At 46.3% G+C, this 22,578-nt stretch overlaps 1 protein-coding gene across 1 annotated transcript in view; it reads right to left on the reverse strand.

The window, feature by feature from the left end:
- Positions 1 to 3,233: 3,233 nt before the first annotated feature.
- SCNN1D (sodium channel epithelial 1 subunit delta) overlaps positions 3,234 to 22,578 on the reverse strand; it is a 31,457-nt gene continuing 12,112 nt past the window's right edge. Inside the window, exons 2-13 of the mRNA XM_077931355.1 lie at positions 20,530 to 20,867; positions 19,568 to 19,787; positions 18,074 to 18,267; positions 14,423 to 14,526; positions 12,364 to 12,527; positions 11,019 to 11,117; positions 10,307 to 10,424; positions 9,483 to 9,573; positions 8,600 to 8,657; positions 7,884 to 7,939; positions 7,071 to 7,152; positions 3,234 to 5,833 (exon numbers count right to left, since the gene is read on the reverse strand). Coding sequence (XP_077787481.1) covers positions 5,438 to 5,833; positions 7,071 to 7,152; positions 7,884 to 7,939; positions 8,600 to 8,657; positions 9,483 to 9,573; positions 10,307 to 10,424; positions 11,019 to 11,117; positions 12,364 to 12,527; positions 14,423 to 14,526; positions 18,074 to 18,267; positions 19,568 to 19,787; positions 20,530 to 20,864 — 1,917 coding nt within the window. The 5' untranslated portion in view covers positions 20,865 to 20,867 and the 3' untranslated portion in view covers positions 3,234 to 5,437. The remainder of the gene's footprint in view (positions 5,834 to 7,070; positions 7,153 to 7,883; positions 7,940 to 8,599; positions 8,658 to 9,482; positions 9,574 to 10,306; positions 10,425 to 11,018; positions 11,118 to 12,363; positions 12,528 to 14,422; positions 14,527 to 18,073; positions 18,268 to 19,567; positions 19,788 to 20,529; positions 20,868 to 22,578) is intronic.

A 22,578-nucleotide genomic window follows, 5' to 3' on the forward strand; every position in this document is an offset into this window, starting at 1 on the left:
ACTTAACAACCAAGAAGTTTCCTTCCCTCCTCCAAACACAACCACTCAACCTTGGCTCAAGCTGGTATTTTGAGCTTTGAATGAGGGGAACCTGCGGAACCTAAGAAGTGCTCTGCTGGGTCTGGCCAATGGCCTGTCTAGTCCAGCATCCGGTTCTGACAGTGGCCAATCAGATGCCTCCAGGAAACCGGTGGCCAGGTGTCAGGTGGCAGAGGAAGCAACTCCCACAGCTGGTTTCCAGGGACATATAAGACAAGGAAAAGTTCTTACCATCTGCTTTTTATTCAATATTTACAGAATGTAGCCTATTGGAGTAATGACATTGTCCCAAGTGAAAACTGCCCTCTGCCTTTGAGCTCTTTGCTCTCCTACTTTCAAGGCTCGCCGGGTTCTGGGAGAGAAGGGGGTGGGTCTGGAATGATTTCTAAAGACACTGTGTCCGTCAGCTGTCACCCCCTGGTGAGTCCTCCTCCTCCTCCTCCTCTCCCATTATTTCCCAGCTTTCCACCTCATCCGCCTCTGAGCTGAGACCTCCCTCAATCCCCTGTTGTAGTTCTGAACTGTCTTCTTCTTCTTCTCTGGAAGGGTCACACTTGGGGAGGCAGTCTCCATCATTCCTCCTCTGCCCAGTCCCTGACAGCAGGGTATGAAGGCAACAGGCCTCCCTCTCTGTTACTCACAAGAACCCAAGAAGGCCCATCTAGTCCAGCTCAGTGTTCTCTCATGCCTCTGGGAAGCCACCAGAATCACAACTCCTCTTTAGTGTCCTTCCCAGATGCCTTCTCCAGAGTGACCCTAGGAGCCGATCCTCGGTGGCTGACTCACCTGATTGGTTCCAATCAGCAGAAAGGTGAGAAGTCCTCTTCTCAGTGGATAGAAAACTCCCCTTTCCTGCTGATTGGCTGGCTCTAGGAAACTGGAAACAGGGACCAGGCCACAGAAATCACAATGGGTCCTCAGCCCCTTGACTACTGCACCTCTGCCTTCCATTCTCAGTGGGCACCAGCCACCTACTGGATACCTCTGTACCTTCAGTGGTGAGAAGAAACTGGATTTCCACCATGACTGTTTAACCTACTGTGAGTCATCTGCTCACAGGATGACTGCCATTGCCATAACCTTAGCTGCATCAAGCCTGTCAATCGGCAGGTTGGGGGTATGTCATAATTTGGGGAAGCCCAATATCCTCCCCTTTCATTGAGGTGTTCCTTGGACAACATTCCTGCAGGCTTTCACACTTACTTATATAAGCCTGGTAATTGGAATGGCTTTGGTTTGTGGGGGTGGCCAAGGGATGAGTGAATTCAGTCGCCTGTTAAATGCTTGCTGCAATTTGTGCTGTTGTTTTTCAACCAACAGGCTAAGAACAACAACCACGAAATAACTCAGCAAGGATTTGCAGGGCTTGGCATCACTGGGGAGGACAATGGCATGCTTCCTACTGGCCTTTTTTGATCCTGCTCTGGCTGACTTCTTGGCTGAGGGAGTTGCCTAAATTGGCAAGATGAGTAAGGCAGGCAACGCCCCACGGCAATGGAAGAAAACAACCATCCAGTTGAACGACATGGAAACTTGGGAAGCAGCCGTATTCCGAGTTAGACCATTGGTCCATCTAGCTCAGTATTGTGTACACTGACTGGCAGAATCTCTGCAGTGTTTCAGACAGGCTTCTGAAGATGCTGAGGGTTAAATTTAGGACCTTCCCCATGAATGGAGAACTTCAGACCTCCAGATGTTGTTGAGCTACAACTCTTCTTACCCATGACCATGCTTCTTGGGGCTGATGGGAATGAGGAACATCTGGAGGGCCAAGGGTACCCCATGCCTAACCATCTTTGGACCACAATTCCCATAATCTCCGACCATGGGCTAAGCTGTCTGAGGATAAAAAGAATTGTAGTTCAACTACAGCCTACGGTTGAAGAACACTGGTCTACACTGACTGTGGGTCTCTGGGATTTCAGAGTGGCCCTCTTAGCTTTTTTACTGGGAATTTTAGAGATCCAATCTGAGATTTTAAGCAGGCCAATCATGTGATTTCCAAGGCTTGGAATGAAGTTCCCTGAACTAGTTACTGTATAAAACAAACACACCTTAAATTAGACCCCAAAGTGGTTTTCATGTGAATTAAATGTGAATTAAGTTTATTTTGGGGTAGAACTTAAAACAATTTCTAGTTCATATTCATCTCTCCTCACTCCCACCTGCAATGCAGGAGGCCCAGAATATTCGCTTGCTTGCATTTTTTAAAGGAAAAACTTGGTATTTATAAAGAAAGTAAGAAAGCAAACGGTGAAGGCAATGTTCTACGGCTTCTTAGGCAGATACAATGGCATTGCTGCTGCTAAGGATACTTAGTCACTTAACCGCTTTTGCCAAGTAACTAAAAGGAAGGAATGTGAGGCATTTCCTGTGTTTTCTTTCTCCTTTCCAACAGGAGCATCTTGCATGCAGCGAGAAGCACAAAAACAAAGTGACAGATGCCTTGGATGGTATAAATTCAGCCGGGTAAGGCTTTTCTTGTATGGAAATACAATTATGGGGAAAATATCAGTGGACGACTTTCTGTCAGCCATCATATTACTTATATGTGGGTCCAATTTTGGACCGTCTACTGAAGTGCAGCAGCTCATAATATTCTGAATTATCTTCTTCTTCTTCCTCTTTCATTTGGATGAGTTTGGATGGAACCCGTTTGTTTTGTGAAAGAATAAAGGTGAACTGGAGCCAGTGGCTTTTCGGACAGGGGGAAGTTGAACTAGTTGCTTTTAAATCTGAATAACCCAAGCTCTGGTGATTTCCATTTGAGCGATAATTAGATATCCAAGCCCATCATGGCTCTTCCAGGCTGTAGGGGCAGGTCCATTAAGGCAAATGGGCCACTGCCCCATCAAACTCAACTGGATTCCTCCAACTCCACCTGACTTATTTACATCCAGTCCACAGTGAGGCCCTGACTGTCACCTTCCTCCACCCGAGTCTCAGGTGTCGTCCCTTGTAGAACTCGGCAGGAAGGAGGATGGGGACAAAAGTATGATGACTTGGTGCTGCCTGCTATTGGCTCTTACTCAGCCAATCGTTGGCTCCGGCTCCACCTACTTTTTGGGCTCCCGCCCCACTAGGGAATAATCAGCAGTGGGGGCAAACTGCGCCGTGCTCCCCTTAGCACGATGAGCTTCATCTCAGTTTACCCCAAGAAATTTCAAACCCCAAATAAAAGATGCTAGTCAGTATGAAAAGACACCTGCAGCATTTTATTACAGAAAGATTACAAAACAACCAGTGCAGATTGCATAGTTTTGCTCTTTTTAACCTTCAAGAAGGCAAAGGGGTAAGGGGTGAGGACAAAATAGGAGCACAATAAATTATTAAGTTACAGCCAAAAAAAGAGGTCACTTTCCATAATTCTGCCCCCTCTCCCTCTCATACATGCACACACTCGAAATAAATTACAGTCAAATATTCTCCTTCAAAATGCATCTGCATCCAACCATCATAGAATTCAACAGCAAGGCAGATGGATATACAGTACATATTTCATTCATAGAAAATAATAGATATATAGATATTTACAGGATTCTATCCAACACTAGCCATGCTACTGAGGTTAATGGACACGACTAATTTAGATTCATTAAATTCAATGGGTCTTCTCTGCATGGGGCTTAGTCGGACCCACGGTGATCCCAACAGTGTGGGGATAGATTCCAACTCCCCCTTGCTGAAACAATGCTACTTGGACTTATTCAGAGAGACATGTTTATCATTTGAGGACTAGCACAGGCATAGCGGTGACCCCTAGCTTAGATTGCTCTGTGGGCGTGCAGTCAAGTTTCTCCCTAAGAAAGTCTCAGGCAGGTAAATTGCCACTTGGCATGGGAAACTTCAAGTGATGAACAGGGATGACTAAATGACCCCTGGATACATAAAGTGTGGTACAGCCCTGAGCTCTGGTGATCATCAATAAAGCTTTCTGGTACATCCAGACATCTATTTGCTGTATAAAACTAAATATTTTATAGTTCAGTATTTCTGGATGTCCATTATGACAAAGCAATCTTCTGAATACAGTTGGAACATTTCTCTTTTTTTAAATCAAGAAACCATTATGCAAAGGAGAAATCTGGCACATTTTGTGTAAAGCAAAAGTTCAATGTGCTTGCAAGTATATATCCGTTTACTTTAAAAAGAACAGCAGCCATTATGGACATGGTTGGATTTTGAGGTCTGAAGAGGGGAAACAGGTAAAGAAATCCATTTGAAAAGTTGATATTGGCTTCCAAATTCACCAATAAAATGTAATATTTAAAAGTGCCCTGTAACTAATTTCCTGAGTGAAGAACAGCCAATCGGAAGCTGTCGCACTGCCAGCCACTCAAAAGAGCTGACTTTGCATAGTGTTGTTCCTTTGCCACCTGAAGGGGGCGCTGTAACCTGAGTACAGGCAGTTGCTAGGCTAGACACTGGGGGTTCTTGGGCACCTATCCCACTCCATGCAAGCTACTGTTTTTCTTCTTCTCGTTCGAGAACTCAGCTTATAAACCCTGAACTTCACATTTTAACAGAGGCAGCACGCAATCATAATTAAAAACACGTTCCTTGCCACGGATTTCAGAGCTCAAACAGGAAAGAACTACCTGTCAAACAGAAGAGGTACCGTGGGCATTACAATCGGCACGGTCAAGTATTCATTGCATCCCTCTGGGATCCCAGAGTCACTGTTAACACAGACAGAAAAGTACATAGCCTCATAAATGTTCGCTAGACACATTTTTTAATGTGTGGGCTGTTTAACATTTAACTCGGAGACACCTGTGAAATGTTGACGGTCCAGCCTCTTTGCCCAGGGATGCCCAGTTGAATCTGGTTCCCTCAGGAGAGCTTCAGCGGGAAGCTACGGTTGTGGCTTTTTATAGGGAACTGGATAACCGCCAGTCACTCTCTGGCTTTCCTCTTCCCTCAGATGAAAAAATGGGGGGAAAAAAATAGACCTCTCATAAGGAGGCCACAGGTCAGTCATCTCTGAAAAGAATACCGTGGAACAAATAACATGAGGGGGGGAAAGGGGTCTTCAAGTCAATCAAGGAACCAGTCAGAAAGTAATCGTCAGTGTTTGCCTGGGCGAGGCTTCGTTCAGACACCTCCCTCATTAACGGAACGCGTTGCAAATCTGATCCCAAGTCGCGGGGTGGAAAACCTTGCTTCCCCGGGCTCCATCTTGTTTGCCACAGAACTGTCCGAGGAGGTTCAGAAGAGAAAAGTCACAGACTCAGTCTCCTGTTGGAGGCTGAGCCCCATCAGTCCAGCACTTCTGAGCCAGCATTTCTGGGTCAGCAGTCACAACTGTACTGGCCACAATTCCCCACAAAAGCAGCTCTTCTTCAAAGGTATGAAGGTAGGTTTGTAGTTCTCCAAGATCCATTCTCTTTGGACGCCATTAGCTGTTGAGGTGCATATCTATGCTATGCTCTTTCCGGCGCTTGAATCCATTCAGCACCACACTTGGGTAGAGCTCAGGCATCTGGTATGTGCTATATTTTGTGTCTTGGCATGGGGTGCCAGTGCCATCGCTGGCGTAAGGTTTTGTCACATCCTGGGTGCTGGCCAGGCCTTCCTCCACATAGCGGTACTTCTCCAAAGTCAAGCTTATGCTTGGGATGTTTGGGGGTCGAGACACCTTATGCGTCCTCTTGGCCGTGAACTGACGGTAGAGGAAGATGAGAGACAAGATGGCGGCATCCACGAGGAACTCCAGCAGCTCCACCACTGAGAGCACCGATGACCCAAACCAGAGACTCCAGTTGCTTCCCATGTTGGACATCATCTGGGATTCCTAGGGAAAACATAGACCATCTGATTAGACCAGAGGTGGGGAGTCCTTTGCAGAGTGAGGGTCACATAGCCTTTTGGGGAGCCGCATGCCAGTGGTGGGAGGACCAGAGGCATAAATGGATGTAGCAACAAACGTCAATTTTACCCTTTGTACAAGTAGACTAGTTTCTACACACACACACACACACACACACCGGAACCTCTCTCAATCCTCTACCCAGGAAAGCAAGAGACGTGATCAGAGTTCAAGGACACATTCCAGCCAGGTCAAAGCACTCAGGGAGGGTGTGAAGTAGGGCTGGGGAAGGGAGTGGCCTGGGAAGGGTTCCTAGGGCCAGATGGAGAGGCCTGGGGGGCCACACTTGGCCCCTGGACTTCAGCTGCCCCAGGTTAGACACTGCTGTGACCCTATATGTTGCAGCCAACATTAATATCCCACATGGAGTCAACCCATCAACGTTTATGGATCTAACTTAGTCATGGCCATTAATTTTTGTGCATCTACTCTGAGTATGACTTAGTTGGATAGAATGTGTTTCTCTTCCGCAAATATCTTCGTTTACCTGCCGAGTTGTCCTTCCTTTCTGTTCCTAGTTTTATTTCATTTGTAATTGCTGCTTGTCTTCCTGACGGATTTGTTTGTGGAAGGGCAACTTTATGTGGCCTCTGCTATCAGTTTCAAAGAACTTATAAAGGCTAAGAACATTATGTGTGTTTTTTCTCTCCTCCCTCCTAATCTCATTTCCCCTTTTGTTGTAATTTTTAGATTCTAAGACAAGGGAGTGGCGTCTGATTCCTGATCATTCTAAGCTGCTCCGGGAGAATTTGTTTAGCCGAAGAACAAGATGCAAATAAAAATGAATTCCTTTCTTTGGTAATAGTTGTTTCTAACTGCTGTTTAAGTTGGGTTGGATCCAAGTTGACAGCATAATTCTCTGCATGCTTGCTCACTAGCACAGTAATTGGGTTCAATGGGACTTACTTCCAGGTAAGCATGAATATTATGGCTGCCTATTGTTAGCTGCAGCTGGTTGCCATGGAAACCAGTGGTCATTAACTCATGATAAAGGTGGTGATCCGAACCCCACTTACCTGGGAGCATGCCCCAATGAATTTAAGTGGACTTACTTCTGAGTAGATACTTGGTAGCAGTCACTTAGCTATACTCAGAGTAAACCCATTTCAAGTGAATGAACGTGACTAACTAAAGTTAATGTAGGCCGAATAAACACACTTACTGTATATTCAGGAGATTCATCCCAAGAATTGTAGTTTAGTCGCTCGTAGTAAATGTTCACCTTGGCAATATCTTTTCTGAAACTGAGGAAAGAGAGCGTCGAGATCGAGTTAGTCCAGTGTAAATTTGTCCATCCCCCCCCCCCAATACATTTTATTACAGTTTGAAAGAAAATACATGAAGGTTAATATCAAATATACACTATCATTTTATCAAAGTTTTTTTTTTAAAAAAAACCCTAATCTAAATAAAAACAAACCAAAATGAAGAAAAGAAATAAGAAAAGGGGGAAGAAAAAAGCAAGAGGAGGAAAAAAGAGAACTTCAAATTCTCCATCTGTCAGCTATGTATAAAAACTATCCAAAACATCCACTCCAAGATAACTGTCCAGTGTAAATTTGATTGTGGGAACTTTTGAGAAAATTGTGGAGAGACACTGCCAATCAGTGTAGGCAACGCTGAGTTAGGTGGACCAAACAACCTCACTCTGTGTGCTCCTTTGCTCCAGATGGTTGAGGACCTTTAGTTAAAATGCAAACTGAACTGGTACAGTCAGAAGCAAGGACCAGTGAATGCCACGGTGCACCCTCCCCAGCTAACTACGGACAGGACTGATCAAAATAAATTTGGTACAGTGCCATGTAAGTGGACTACAGCTCCTACGCTTCAAAATTTAGCACTTCACCATAGATGCCAGTTCTGAAGACCGTTGCCGAATAATCTTGCATTTATGGTGAAAGACAAGGATTTGACAGCAGCAGCAGCAGCAGCAGCAGCACATATACCCCGGTAGAAGAAACAACTTATGACTAACCTGTCGCCGGTGACATTGTATCTGTTCTGGGCTTCCAAAGCTTTGTGAATCCATTTCTAAAAAGAAAGACACAGGAACAGGGTTCAAAATATGGAAGCAGACGCAGCAGGTGGTTCAAGTGGCATTGTGCCAGGGATGGCATAGGGGAGCTGCCAGCTGTCCAAAATATCAGCTGGGCTTGCTCTTGGGCTCTTAACGGAAGCTTGCTTTGCAGTGAAGCTTAACATGCCATTGGGATAAAAATGACCACCTATGAAGGCCTTTGGGTCAAGCTGCTGTTAAAGGCAGAGAAACACTGTGCAGTAGAGTAGTTGGCAAATTGTAATAATAAAAACGGATACATACAAGCGAGGCAGAAGTAATGCGACTATCAGGTTTTTAAAAATATATTGAATATTCAAAACTTTTTGTTTGCGCTTAGAAGTTTCATCAATATGCTTAATATATTTTCTTTGCTCTCATTTTTTTAGAAAAGGGAATTTGACATCACTATGGAGGACCTGTTGCACCCTATCAGATGTATAAGGAGGCAGAAGAAACAGTTAAATTCTCCTCCTAATCGGAGCACATACCATAGGTGACTGGCTTCCTGATTGGTTGTATGTTCACTGCAGCAGGCTCCCTGATTGGTAAGTGACTATCATTAGCCAGCTTGGGAGAACATTGAAAATTTAGCATCCTCCCCCACTCTGAACTCCACATAGGTTATACTTTACCTCAGATTTGGTTGAGGGCCACTTTGCATATCCTGCTGCAAGTTTGTACCAAGTCTCTCTGCCAAGAAGACAAGAATGTAAAAAGGTTACGAGGAACCCTGCTGCATCAGAACAAAAGCTACAGTGAACATTTTATGGTCCCGTCTCCTTTTCTATACTTTGAGATGTGGCGGCCATTTTATGTCATGTCACACCCCCATGGCAGCCAGTTGGTGACTGGAACCCACAGTACATTCTCAACATTCCCAAAGTGTCCACTAGCCTGAAAAGGCTGTAATGCCTGGATGCCCGTATGCACCCTTGGGTGATCTACATGCAGGTCGCACTTACTGAACACAGCGTGTTCCCTGGAAATTGTTCGTTAGGCGACCATTCAGCTAATAAGATGACAGTTTCCATTATTTCCTATGCGAACATTTCTGATCCATGCTTTTCCTCCACCCTCCCACCATGGTTTCTTCCTTAAAATGGCTGCAGCCAACCAGCAAGAGAGAGACAAAGGAAAAACTGGTTTGTTCGAACTCTCCTGCTCCCTGATTTATCCGATCTCTCTCCCCATTCCTTTTCTCCATGGTTTCTGCCTGAAAATGGTTGCCGCTGACCAGCAAAGCATAAACAAGTATGGAAGTGGGCAGACTCTGGCTGTTTGGATATCTGAATCAGCTGAGCATGTAGCAAGGTTTGGGCAATTTTTTTTGCGTTTGGATAAGTGAATCTTCGCATAACAAGCAGACCAATAGTGGGGCCTGCATGTATGACTCAAAAGAGAATGAGGAGAGAAGGTAGATATCTAGTGGGCCAGTCAATGAAAAGGCACATATCTGGTCCATGCTAAGCTTGACCCTGCTACCATTCGAATGCATCAAATGCCTTTGCTACTCACTTGCATGGTCTGTGGCATTTGTCAAAACAGGATTCGGTATGAGTGGCATCCTGATTGTACATGCGATTGTACAGGCGATAGAAGCAATGACCTACAGGAGGGGAAAAATAAGAGGAACAAGTTCAATAGGATGCAGCTGCCACAGGCAAATAATTGAAGACAGCCCTTTTATGCCATCATGAAGGGTCCTTGTCTAAACCAACCCCCAACATGGTCTGATCAACATTTCCTGTTTCCAGCTGAACTTAGTTTGAGTGGTACTTCCTGCTTCAAATTGAACCCACTTTGATTAGCACTTCCTGTTTCCAATTTAGCGGTTTGGCTGTCACTTCCTGTTTTCACCTGAATACAGTTTGATCAGCACTTCCTTCTTCTAACTGAACATGCTTTGCTTGAACGATGTAGGGAGAATCCCAAGGACTAGACTGTGAAAGGCCACATCTAGACCCTGGGCCTGAGATTCCCTACCCCCGAGTCAGCTCATACAGAGTATTCACATTATGTGTCCTCTTTGGTGTGTTCTCTCTCTCTCTCTCTCTCTCTCTCTCTCTCTCTCTCTTGTTGTATAAGCATCCACCCTAGTTCAGGTATGCCAGGAGGTAGCCAACATAGTGCCCTCCCAATTTTGTTGGAACTCCCATCAGCCCCAGCCAATGTGGCCAATGGACAAGAATGATGGGCGCTGGAGTCTAGCAACGTTTGCAGGCACCACATTGGCTGTCATGGGGCAACAGCTGGCCAGGCTACATATAGACACTGTGCCATTGGCCAAATCAAGTCATTCTGAACACATTTAAACACGTGTGTGTGTGGCTTCTTCTTACCCCAATTACGATGCTTGTTATAGTTGCAGTACTCCGTTCCTGGAGGCAGTGGGTAGTAATAGTACCCACAACCACAGTCTTCAATCATTTTCCTCTGGAAACATGAATGCAAGCAAGCCTGTGGGGCAGTGAAATGGGGTGGGGAGACAGAACAAAACAGAAAGTGTTGTAAGTCAATTTTTTCTGGTGCCTCAAGCCTTTCGCTTCAGATGGGGTAGATAGGTGTTAATTTAATGGGAAGGGCTATCCCAATTCATTTTGCCACTCACGGTGAAGGAGAAGAGCCAAACCCACCACTGCAAAGCAATTTCCCCAATAGAATGCATGCTTGCTTGGTATTTGCAATAACACATGCGTTTTTATGGAAACTTTGCCTCTGTAAATCTTTGCACACATTACATGGCTGCAGAATTGCACTGCACAATTTGGAATGGGGCAAATTCTGAAGGATGCCTGCCTTTTTAGCTTACCTCATCAGTTTGAAAACTGCAAAAAATTAGGTAGGTTTGCCTTAAGATTGAAACCAGATCAAATTTATCCCCTCTTTTCCTTAGCCTGAATTTTACACCCTGATTTGAATTAACTGGGCAGATCTTTGACAGTGAGCCGGTTGCTCTAATTATTTGAGCGATCCAAGACATGGGAAGGGGCAGGATCTTAAAAAGGCAGAAATGAATAAAGTGGGAAAACAAAGCCTCTGTTTTAGCTGTACCTGCTGCGTGTATGTGCTGTTGTATATGAGCTTGACAGCCACATCATCACCGTCCTTTGTACATGTGCCATAATTTCCGCCTAAGCGAGTCACCTCGTCCTGCATAGTTGGAGGGAGGAAAGAGCATATCACTTGGAGTTTAGCATACAGGCCAGAATCAATTCAAAATAAAGAAGCTAAACCTGGAAGAATCTCTCCCTTCTCCACCACTAAAGCAACATCAGCCCCACAGGAGGCCCTTGCAATTGCCTGTCGCCAATTATTGAAAGTCAACTGTCTGGTGGCAGCTGGTGTCCAGCAGGTTTGGTGGGATGGAACTCTGAGAGCCCAAACATTTCGACATTCCCCCAAATTGGGATTGCAACAAAAACCCCATTTGGAATGCCAGTTCAAAACATCAGGGATGGGGAGGGGAGGACCTTTTTTCAGAGCGACGGCTGCATTCATTCTGGGCAAACTTCCGGGGGGCGGGGACAAAGCCAAAAGGGGGCGTGGCATTGGATGTAAGGTTTACTTTCGCTAGTTTATATACACATTTACACAAACCCCACTCTATGTGCCATCCAGGCAAGTAAGAGACACTACCAGAGTTCAAGGGTGCATTTAGCCAGGTAAAAGCAGGGATGTGAATCAGGGCGAGGGGTGTGTGGCCTGGGAAGAGAGTGCCAAGGGCCAGATCGGAAGGAATTTGGCTCCCAGGCCTGAGGTTCCCAACCACTGATTAAAACACTTAACCCTGTTCTGCCGTCATCCAGAAAGCCTCCCAGACACCCCACCACCCCACATTTCTTAGTACAAAAGTATTGATCTGATGTGTAGAGATCTTTCCTGTTCTGCTTAGTTCAAGAATGTTCTGGAAGGTTTCTTTCTATGTGAAAGAAACAGGCAGAAGGTTCTTGTTTGGGTTATTCCTTCTGAGAAGCTGAGTACAGCTGGTTTAAACTGGTTCTGTTATCCTTTCTGTCAAGGTCATGCTGACTCTATCTCTTTGTTCTGGTGTGGCGTTCTGTACGCTTAGTGTTAAGGTTCAGTCTTATTATAAGTTCTTGTTAAGTTTAAGTGAAGTCTGCTGCAACTGGATTTCTTATGGACAGTGCCAATTCTGAATGTATTGGATTTGTGACCATTATGCTGGGGAAACCCAGCCAGATGGGCGGGGTACAAATAATAAATTATATTATTATTATTATTATTATATTTGCCTTCCGGAGCAGTAAAGCTCTGTTGGATGAAGTACAATTGCCTCTGGTCCATTTTTTGGGAACTCTGCAACGTGTTTAGGTTTTTTCCTCCTCCACACACGACACATGCCAAGGTTTTTCCTGTTGCCCATTCAGACCCTCACCTGTGTGATCCCGATGGTGGTTTGAATCCCCGGCCGAATATCAAACCCCTCGTGCTCTAAGAACGCGGTCTGGTTGTGGCTGTGGATCATCACCCTCACACCCGCCTTGGTGGACAGCAGTGGGATGTGGTCCTTTTGCTCCACTTTGAGGATAAGGGAGAGACCTGGCACCAAACAAACACAAGAAGGTAAGAAGGACCTACTGGATGGGGCCAATGACCCTCCGAGGAAAAAGCAAAGGGATTTGTCATCAAAGCACAGCTCCGTCCAAGCAGGAAGTGACATCAGTCAGTTGCTAAACAGGAAATGGCATCAGCGTGTGGCCAAAGCTCTTTTTATTGCACATGCCCCTCAAGGATTGCTCTGGTGGAAGGGGGCCGAACCCTGCTCAAAATTTCCACCTACATAGTTGGCCTCTGAGGTAACAATGAGCAGCTGTGGAAGGAGCGGCTGCCCACACGAGAGAGGAATCGCTTCTGTGTTGCTCACTATGATGTCAGAGACACCCTCATGGGCACAAGATCTCACATATATCATCATCGCTAGTGTGTAGGAATGACTCAGGGCCAGCCCAAGACATTTTGCCGTCTGAGGCAAAGGAGAAGATGATGCACTCCATATGCAGAAGACCGCTGGGCTAGCAGTTGATGTTTACATTGGTGATGACAGGGAAGCTTTCCCCAACACACCTGAAGGCAGTTACATAAGAAGCTGCCTTATACTGCGTCAGACCTTTGGTCTATCTAGCTAGCTCAATATTGTCTACTAGCTTAAGAGTTCTAGAGACCATTTGTTTCAGTGTGCTTTTAAATTGCTGGTGTTTTCTCGCCCTGCCCTTTAGATCATACATTTGAATTGTTTTACAGTTGGTATTGTGTATTGTTTTAAAGTACTAAAATCCTCGATTTATGATAGCTCAGTTGCCTTTGTATATTCAGCTTATCCTACAGGGTGATGCACAGTTAAACTATGGAAATCGTTGAAAGAGTGATAGGCACCAACTTGGATGGTATCGAAAGAGGATTGGAGAGATTCGTGGAGGAAAAGACTATCAAAAGTTATTAGCCACGATGGCTATGCTCTGCCTCCGCAGTTAGATGGGCCACTGGCCTGATCCAGAAGCCTCTTAGTATGTTATAGAGTGACCCCACCTTCTCCTCATTCTGCCCCCCTGAGCTGCCATTCCGGGGCCTAGATTCATTGGGTGTACCTTGCCCTGGCAGCAAAAATCAAACTAGGCCCTGTCAGCTTGAAGTCTGCTTGCCTGCATGCCATCTTAAAATTTGGTATTGCACTTCTGTTGAGAAAGCTATAACAATGAAAACCAGAACACAGTTTTGCTGTTTTACAAATATCTCTTCCTCTAGTTCCCCTCAGGGTCATCTATTGTTTGACCCTGCCCACATTCCCTCCCTGACCTTTCCCCTTAGGAACAGCACATATGGGAGAGAGGTTAAGCTTTTATACCTGGGTCATTTTCTTGATAAAAATCACTCCTCAGATCTGCTATTTGCATCAATTTTGCGGGGAGGGGACATAAAGGTGCCCATATGATACCTGTATATTGTCCCTCTGCTGGGCAAATAGCAGCTTCAAAGGATATTTTAATCAGGCAAATGACCCTACTGGAAAGGGTTAACCCGCCCATTTTCCAGTGTAACAGCCCTGATCTGATTTGGGACATAACTGGATCTGTTTTCACTCTAAGGACACACTCTGAAGACAGTAATAAAATGGCAGGTTATGTATGCTGGAAAGCAAATGCACACCCAGCCAAACTGACAGCTACCCCTTCCCTCACAGAAACTGCTGGACTGTGAAATTTCCGTTTCTGATAATTTTGCCCTCTTGGTTCACAGCCTGTACTTTGACTGATACAGCAGCTGAACCAAACTGTGTTTGATCTTCATTGCCTCATGGGGGGACACAACATCTAGAATTATCTCTAGTTTAAAGCAACATGTCTGTGGAACATAATGAGCTCTGCACACAGCCTAACCCTTGCAAGCAACCAATAGTCAAACTTATCTGCCTGCACATTCTTTTTCTCCGTTCTTACCGTAAACAATTCCAGGCTTCAAAGCTTTCCAGAACTCATCTGTCCCGCCTTTATTAAAAGTGTAACAGCTTCCATAGACGGGGTGATGAAAGTGCTCAGTTTCACTGTAGTGAAGGAAGGAAAAGGGGGAATGGTCAAAATAAAAAATGAGCATTTTTTGTTGTTCTCCCCTTTCCAGTGTTTGTTCACTGGACATCATTCTCCAGTTCCTCAGCCCTCCAGATGCTTTGGGACTACAACTCCCATCATCCCTGACCACTGGTCCTGTTAGCTAGGGATGATGGGAGTTGTAGTCCCCAAGGGAGGGCCGAGTTTGCCTATGCCTGTTCTACAGCCTTCACCAACGTCCTCGAAAAGGATATGGAACAGAATGGAGTCTCCTGGAAAGGGCATGGCTGGCTGGATCCCTGAATGGGAGCACGCCACACTGAAATGTTTTGCTGCGGGTGCCCATTAACTATTCACAGCCCTGGGGCTATGGTGAGATGGAGAGATAACCATCTTGTTCCAGGTGACTATGCTGAAACATTTCATCACAAAAGCCATCTCCGAGAAAGGGGGACTTTTATGAATACTATCAGCCTCAGATGATAAGCATCCTCCTTCCCACCTCACCAGCAGTATTTTGGATTTGGCAGTGGGGGCAGCTAGTGCTTAAGAACAGGGATAAAATATAAGGAATATAAGATAAAGGCAATCCAGCTGACACCATAAGAACGTAAGAACAGCCTTTTGGATCAGGCCAATGACTCATAGTCCAGAATCCTGTTCTCACAGTGGCCAACCAGATGCCCCAATGGGAAGCTCCAAAGCAGAACAGCTCCTGTGGTTTCCAGTAACTGGCATTTATGGGCCTTATGTTTCCAGCCTCGAAGGTGTGGATGTTGAAACATGGCCCTACATTACACCTGCATTCCAAAGCTGACCGTTACTTTTACGAGTGAGGTCATCTTGCCTTGGGACAAGAGCGGATCGTACAGCAGACCGAGAGAGGCTCCGCCCTCTGGAAGTTTGCTTAAAACTTACAGGAGCCTGCCAAATACCCGCAATTTGTCCCAGCCGATAACGCTTAAGCAAATGTTTGCTTGGGTTCATTATCGGCGACGCGTTTTGATGGGCCCTTGTGGTTAGCTCCGCCGGCTTCTTGTTTCAACAACAGACCCGGGGGTGGTGGTGGCAGGGACCAGTTTGGCTCCACCGAGGGAACAACTGGTACAGTCACACCTTGTACTGTACAGAGAAGAGATAAGGCCAGGCAATAGGATAGCCGGCAGCTGCACGACAGCACCATGGTGAAAAGTCATTCATGGCAGCACATCCAAGCCACGTGGGGACTGGCAGGTGGTACAAAGGGAAGGGTGTCTCCAGAAGGGAGACTTCTTACAGGTAAAAGGTCTTGTAAGGCCACCGGCAGCCTTCCTGTCTGATCCACAAAACTGATGCCCTCTTTACATTGCCTGCTCGCGCCTTGAGATCTCTCCCATCTTAGCCCCTCTTGGAGGAAACTCATTGAAAGTACAGTAATGGCATGGCTGGCTGAGGTGAATTAATTTCAGTGGGTTTACTCTGAGCGGGACTAAGAGTGGAGACAATCCCTTCCATAGCAGTTCTGCTCCCATAAAGGAGAGGGTCTTTTCTTGCTGGAGTGCCCTGCTTCTGAAGTTGCCTCGCCAAGGAGGGACATCTGGATCCATGATGAACTTTATGGTGGAAGGAGAAGGTGAAGACCTTCCTACAGCCCAAGGCTTTTTAGGTTCAGCTACTATATTCAGCTGCCACTGAATACCAGTGGCTGGAACTGCAGGAGGGGAGAGTTGCTTTTGTGCTCTGGCCCTGCTTGTGGGCTTTCCAGAGACACCTGGTTGGCCACTTTGAGAAGAGAGGGTTGCTTCCAACTCAATTCAACTCAGAACAGGCCCAATAAAAGGAGCAAACCTAAGTTAGGGCTTATCCATGCTTGCCTTTCAGTTGCTTTCTCCAGGCACTGTCCATGATTTGAAGCTCTGGGTCTGAATGCCCATTTCCTCCCTCGGAGTTTCCCCCATGAAAATCAGCTCTTTAAAGCTCAGCAGGAGCAAACGTCAATCTGTGGGGAAACCCGAATTGATGTTTGCTCCGATTCGACTTTAAAGAATGGGTTTTCGTGGGAAAAGCTTGGAGCAAAATAGCCCCACGGAAACCTCTTGGGCACGGATCGTTATAGCATGGACCTCTGCCTGGAAAGAGCAGGGCAAAAGCTAAGTGTGGATAAACCCTCAGTTATGGCCAAGAACATCATGAGCAGGACTAACACCGGCACAGCCAATAGAATCCAGGATGATGGGAGCTTGCCATCCAAGAGTCTAGGGGTTGGGCTCAACTTCATGGCCAAGTGGGGATGGGAACCCTGCTTTCCCAGGCCCAAATCCGGCACTCTAACCACTGCACCACACTGTCTCTCCCATTTGGCCAAGGCAATAGCAACAGAGTTCACCTCTCTGCCCTCTCCACCCTCCGCCGCTCTCGCACTTCCTGCCTTGCTCCTTTCGCAAAGTACCTGCAATGCCCCTAAGGACAATGCTGCTGCTGCATGTCTCCTGAGACAGGCAGCATTTCACTGGGTGTGGGCAGGTTTGCTCTGGCTTTATCAGATTGTTCTCCTTGCTGCGCCGTATGCAAACAGAAGCCGGGGAGGACCCGGTGCCAACCTGCCCTTCACCTCGAGAGAGACAGGGAGAGTCTGTGGCAATTCTAGGGAACTTCCCCATCTGCAGCCTGAAATTATCCCGAAAGGAGAAGAGCCGCCAACGCCCTCTTGTGCGCCTGAACGAACCAGCTCCTCTCTGTGAGGGATATGGGAATAGAAATAGGCAGGGTGGCTCAGGAGGTCAGGGCGGGGCTGCCCTTGGAATACTGTAGGGCGGTTCCGCAGAAAGGAACTGAGAGAAAAGGTCTGCAGAAAGGGTAATCGATGGGATAGAGGGGAAGGGAGCAACTCCTCTATCTGTGAAGAAGAAGAAGAGTTTGGATTTGATATCCCGCTTTATCACTACCCAAAGGAGTCTCAAAGTGGCTAACATTCTCCTTTCCCTTCCTCCCCCACAACAAACACTCTGTGAGGTGAGTGGGGCTGAGAGACTTCAGAGAAGTGTGACTAGCCCAAGGTCACCCAGCAGCTGCATGTGGAGGAGCGGGAAAGCGAACCCGGTTCACCAGATTACAAGTCCACTGCTCTTAACCACTACACCACACTGGAGGGTGCATGTGCTCTGCAGTGGTTGGACCTTCGGAGAGTAGAGCTCAAAACCTGGCCTGGAAGCTGCCTCGCAGGGTTGTTGTGAGGATAATGTGGAGAGGGGCACCTGCACTGCCTCAAGCTCCTCAGAGGAAAAATAAGTACTAGTGTGGTCTAGTGGTTAAGAGTGTTGGACAAGGACTTGGGGGACCAGGAGACAAATTCCTAGCAACTGCCCTAGGCATGACTGAATTTCAGTCATTTCAATGGGTCTAAGTCTGCGCATTGGATGCAAGTCTACATTCTTCTTTTGCAGGAGCAATGCTTCCATTGATGACCACCAGCGGCTGCCTGTGAGCTCCCTCTCTGGAATGATTCTCGGATGGTATGGTTCTACAACTGAGCAGGCCAGCAGGCCGGGTGGCTGCGTGAGTTACCTAGCTTTGCAAGGCAATCCGTCGTACTGGCAAGCGTAGACCAGGTTGTTGATGTGGTCGTCGTCCTTGGAGATGTCAATGATGGGTGGGATCTGGGACATGATGTTCATGTAGTGGAAACTGTACCATTCCTGGAAAGCGTCAACCCCGGAGGAGTAAATCTTGGTGTAGCAGTCTCCACCCGTTTGGTTACACTGAGGAAAGAAGAGAATTAGGGGAGTGAGAGGTTCAGCACCAAAGAAACAATTGTGCAGTGATCAAGAAACTGGAGAGAGAGAGAGAGCGCAGAAGAGGGAGCTCTGCGGAGCAAAGCCAAAGTTCCGTCTTCTCCTGGTGGCCAACCAGATGCCTCTAGGTAGCCTGAAAGCAGAACAGGAAGCCAAGTGTCCTCTCCAGCTGCTCCTCCCCAGCATGCTGCCTCTGACCACACAGCCACCATGACCTCAGAGGTTCAGTGTGTATGTGCTGGCCTGAGAGAGGGCCTTCCCTGTGGCAGCCCCTGAGCTGTGGAACAGAGGTACATCTGGTATCTTCATTATACAGCTTTTGGTGAATGCTGAACATGCACCTCTTAACCATGATTTGGACTCTGAAGGCGTATATTTTAGGACCTGACTTGTTTCTGTAATTCTAAGTTGTTTTCAACTGTTTTTCAATATTGTACAGTGGTACCTCGGGTTACATACGCTTCAGGTTGCAGACTCCGCTAACCCAGAAATAGTACCTCAGGTTAAGAACTTTGCTTTAGGATGAGAACAGAAATCACGCAGCGGCAGCAGTGGGAGGCCCCATTAGCTTAAGTGGTGCTTCAGGTTAAGAACAGTTTCAGGTTAAGAACGGACCTCCGGATTGAATTAAGTACTTAACCCGAGGTACCACTGTATATCAATGTAAAGTGGTACCTTGGTTCTCGAACAGCTTGGCTCCCAAACAAATCAGCTCCTGAACACCACAAACCTGGAAGTGAGTGTTCCAGTTTGCAAAGGCTTTTCGGAAGCCAAATGTCTGACGCTGCTTCCACAGCTTCTGATTGAGTGCAGGGAGCTGCACTTTGGTTTTCAATGGTTCCAGGAGTCAAATGGACTCCCAGAACAGATTAAGTTTGACAACCAAGGTACCACTGTATCTTAATAATGATAATGTTGATGATAATGTTAATAATTTATTTCTTACCCACCCTTCCCTCTAAGGTCTGAGGGCGGGTTACAGAATTAAAAGCAATCAAAAACAACTTGCAAGCATCGAAATAAGGTGGGTCCTAAAACATACACCCCAAATGTTATTATTCATGTTGTGTTTTAATTGTTGCCCTGGGACCTTGGGGTGAAGGGCATTTGAGAAATTGTAACAACAATAACAATGGGGTCATGATAGCCTCCCTGTCATTCTGTGATCCCTGAGTGGCTGGGCTCAGCCTGCAACCAATTCAGGAAGACCAATTGTCAATGGGAGGTGGCCACTGAAAATGGCCATTGAAATCCCCATTCAACTTACCAGCCGGAAGCCCACTTTGCCGCCGCCCATTCTCACTAGTGCAATGCTGTCATCTAGCTTGAAGCTGGAGCTGTTGACCTCACTGTTTGTCCAGTTCTCCAGACTGACGCTGGAGTTGTCTTCCAGAGTGCTCGCCGGAATGCTGAAGGGGTATAGGTTGTGTAGGGTTTCCCTGGCCAGATTATCCAGCTCGGCCATGTTTTTGCTGACTAGATTGACCCTGGGGAAATGAGAGAAACGACAAAGGGCTCTGAATATCAGCGTGAACCAAGCCATGCAAAGGAATCAGCAGGGACAGCCTGATCAAAGAGGCCACTCCGGGAAACCCTGAAGGCGAAATACAGAACCTTAAGAAAACTTGAAATGTGTCTCCCCTATGTATTGCTCCATTTACTTTTACAACAGGAGAAAGACATGCCTGTCAATGGAGGCATGGTAGGCTCAGGTGTGGTCCGTAGCTCTGGCCAAGAATAGACTTGCCAGATCAGGGTGGTCAGAGGCAATATGAGTCCTTTATCCTTTGACAACACCGAGCATCCATCATCTCCCATATGAGATGCAGCAGTTAGCTTCCCAACGACTGGAGAGACTTTTTTGGACTAGAGACTTTAATATGCTTCATATTTATGCTTCATAAATTTGTTCTAAGTAGCAGTTCTAACATTAAGCTGCTGTTACGATTTTTTTCCAAGAAAGGAGAGACTGGCTGTTATTGTTGTCGTTTACTGTATTTTAGATTTTGCTTGTCCCAGGTGACAAAGCAATAAAATACTATCTATCTATGTTTTGAAAGACTGAAAACAGGGAGCCCAAGAAAAGGGGAGGAACTGAATTTGACAAATTTGCCCCTCCCTACAAATAAGTGATCCCCTAAACTCCAGCCCCTCTCAACCTGCAAGTGAAGTTTTTCAATAATTCGAAAGGAAGCCCCTTGAAAATACAAAAAAAAAAACCACTCGTACCTGTATGGATTCAGATTGCAGAGGGTGATGGCAGGAAACATTGTTTGTTGAGATTTGACAGAAATTGACAAGACCACTGGGTATTGCCAGTACTGGTTGAAGAGGAGCCCAAATTGCCAATACAGCATGGCAAAGCTGGCGAGGAAGAGAAGGGTCCAGAAGGCCGTCTTCATCTTGTTCCGACTCGAGCAGACCAGCCGGATGGTGCCATGGATGGTGGTGTTCAAGCAAAAGAACTCAAAGAGGTCCTTGAAGGAGCTGTAGAAAGCAATGAGGGCAGCATCCTCTTCCCTTTTCATTTCTACCTCTTTCTCTTTCCGTGTTTCTTCTTCCATTCTCTAAACAGATAGAAAGTTTTGAAATTAGGAGTTAGGATGGGCAAGGGAGACCCAGGCTCCCCTTAAGCAATTAGTTGATTCCCCCAACTCCAATGCAATTTATTTTAGCCAAAAAGGTGCTCCACATTCTGCCATTTTCAAATAGGGTGGCTAAATGTGGGTGATGGGGAGGGCATTTCAGCCAAGGCTGAATGCAGATAGGAGTTTGGTAATCATCATCATCATCATCATCATCATCATCATCATCATCATCTTATTTAAGTATAAGATATATGAAAAGTTGATAGTGCCTCAAAGCAAGTTCAACTCGATTGAACCAAAACAGTATGGAACTAAAGTTCCAAGGCAGCTCTGAGGATGACAGGAGGATCTGAGGTTCAGAGTCAAAATACAATGTAAGAAACTGAGGAGGACCCAATGGGCTCATCTAGTCCAGCATCCACTTCTCACAGTGACCAACCAGTTGTCTGTTGTGAACCTGAATGTCACAGAACACTCCTCACTTGTAATTCTTAACGACAGCTGCTATCCAGAGACACACTTGGTTATAGCCAATGTTAGTCCTTTACTGGTGTAAATTAACTGGTTTGACTAGCTGGCACCCATTTATTTCAATGTGTCTACTCTGAGTAGGACTTCTCTGCTGACAACTTAGTGCCTCCGACAACAGGGGCAGAACATACCACTCTCTGCGACCAAGATTTGGAGATGTTCCATCAGGACTGTGGCAGAGTCTCCCCTTTCCTTCTTATGCCTTCCTGGAAACAGCATCTCTTATAGCCCTGAGCTCCAAATGGGGATGCTGACCCAACATCTCCAAAAGGGATGAGTAGCAGGCAGCATCTGATTCACAAGGGATCACTTCCTGGAGCACCTCCTATGCCATGTGCCAGGTTTCAACAACAGGCCTGAATCACAACCCGATTCAACAGGGACATTCATCCATTGCAAGACCCAATACCAGATTTGGATTTCAGCCCTGAGCTGGTCGATGGATATGGTATCTCTGGCGTGTCTCAGATCTACAAAACCTAGAGGGTAAGTAGCAGGAACCTTAAGCAAGGATCTTTCCGAGAGCTGGCGGAAGGGCGGCGGGGTCATCATGCAGCAATAGCGGTTTGTGGAAATGTATAGGGATGTATGTTAGGCGCCAAGTGCTATCGGCATTGCAGGCTGGTCCTTTCAGGTACTGCCCCACAAACCGCAGTCTGTCTTACAGGACCACTGCTACAATACAGTGGTGCCTCGCAAGACGAAAATAATCCGTTCTGCGAGTCTCTTCGTCTAGCGGTTTTTTCGTCTTGCGAAGCAACCCTATTAGCGGATTAGCGGATTAGCACTATTAGCGGTTTAGCGGCTTAGTGGCTATTAAAGGCTTAGCGGCTTAGCGGCTTAGAAAAAAGGGGGGGGAGCAAAAAAAAATCGCAAGACTCGCAAGACGTTTCCGTCTTGCGAAGCAAGCCCATAGGGAAATTCGTTTTGCGAAGCAACTCAAAAACGGAAAACCCTTTCGTCTAGCGGGTTTTTCGTCTTGCGAGGCATTCGTCTTGCGGGGCACCACTGTATTGTGGCTGGCAACCCAGGGTTGTTATCTGTGGGAATTAAACTCCAGATTTGTGGGTTGTTTGACCCTTTTCTTAGTTCCCTTCCCCTTCCTATAAAAGTTACACTCTCTTTTAAATTTTAAAATGACAAGATAACTTTTATTTTG

Source organism: Podarcis muralis, chromosome 7 (genome assembly GCF_964188315.1).
Source record: "Podarcis muralis chromosome 7, rPodMur119.hap1.1, whole genome shotgun sequence".
In the NCBI taxonomy this organism is placed as follows: Eukaryota; Metazoa; Chordata; class Lepidosauria; order Squamata; family Lacertidae; genus Podarcis; species Podarcis muralis.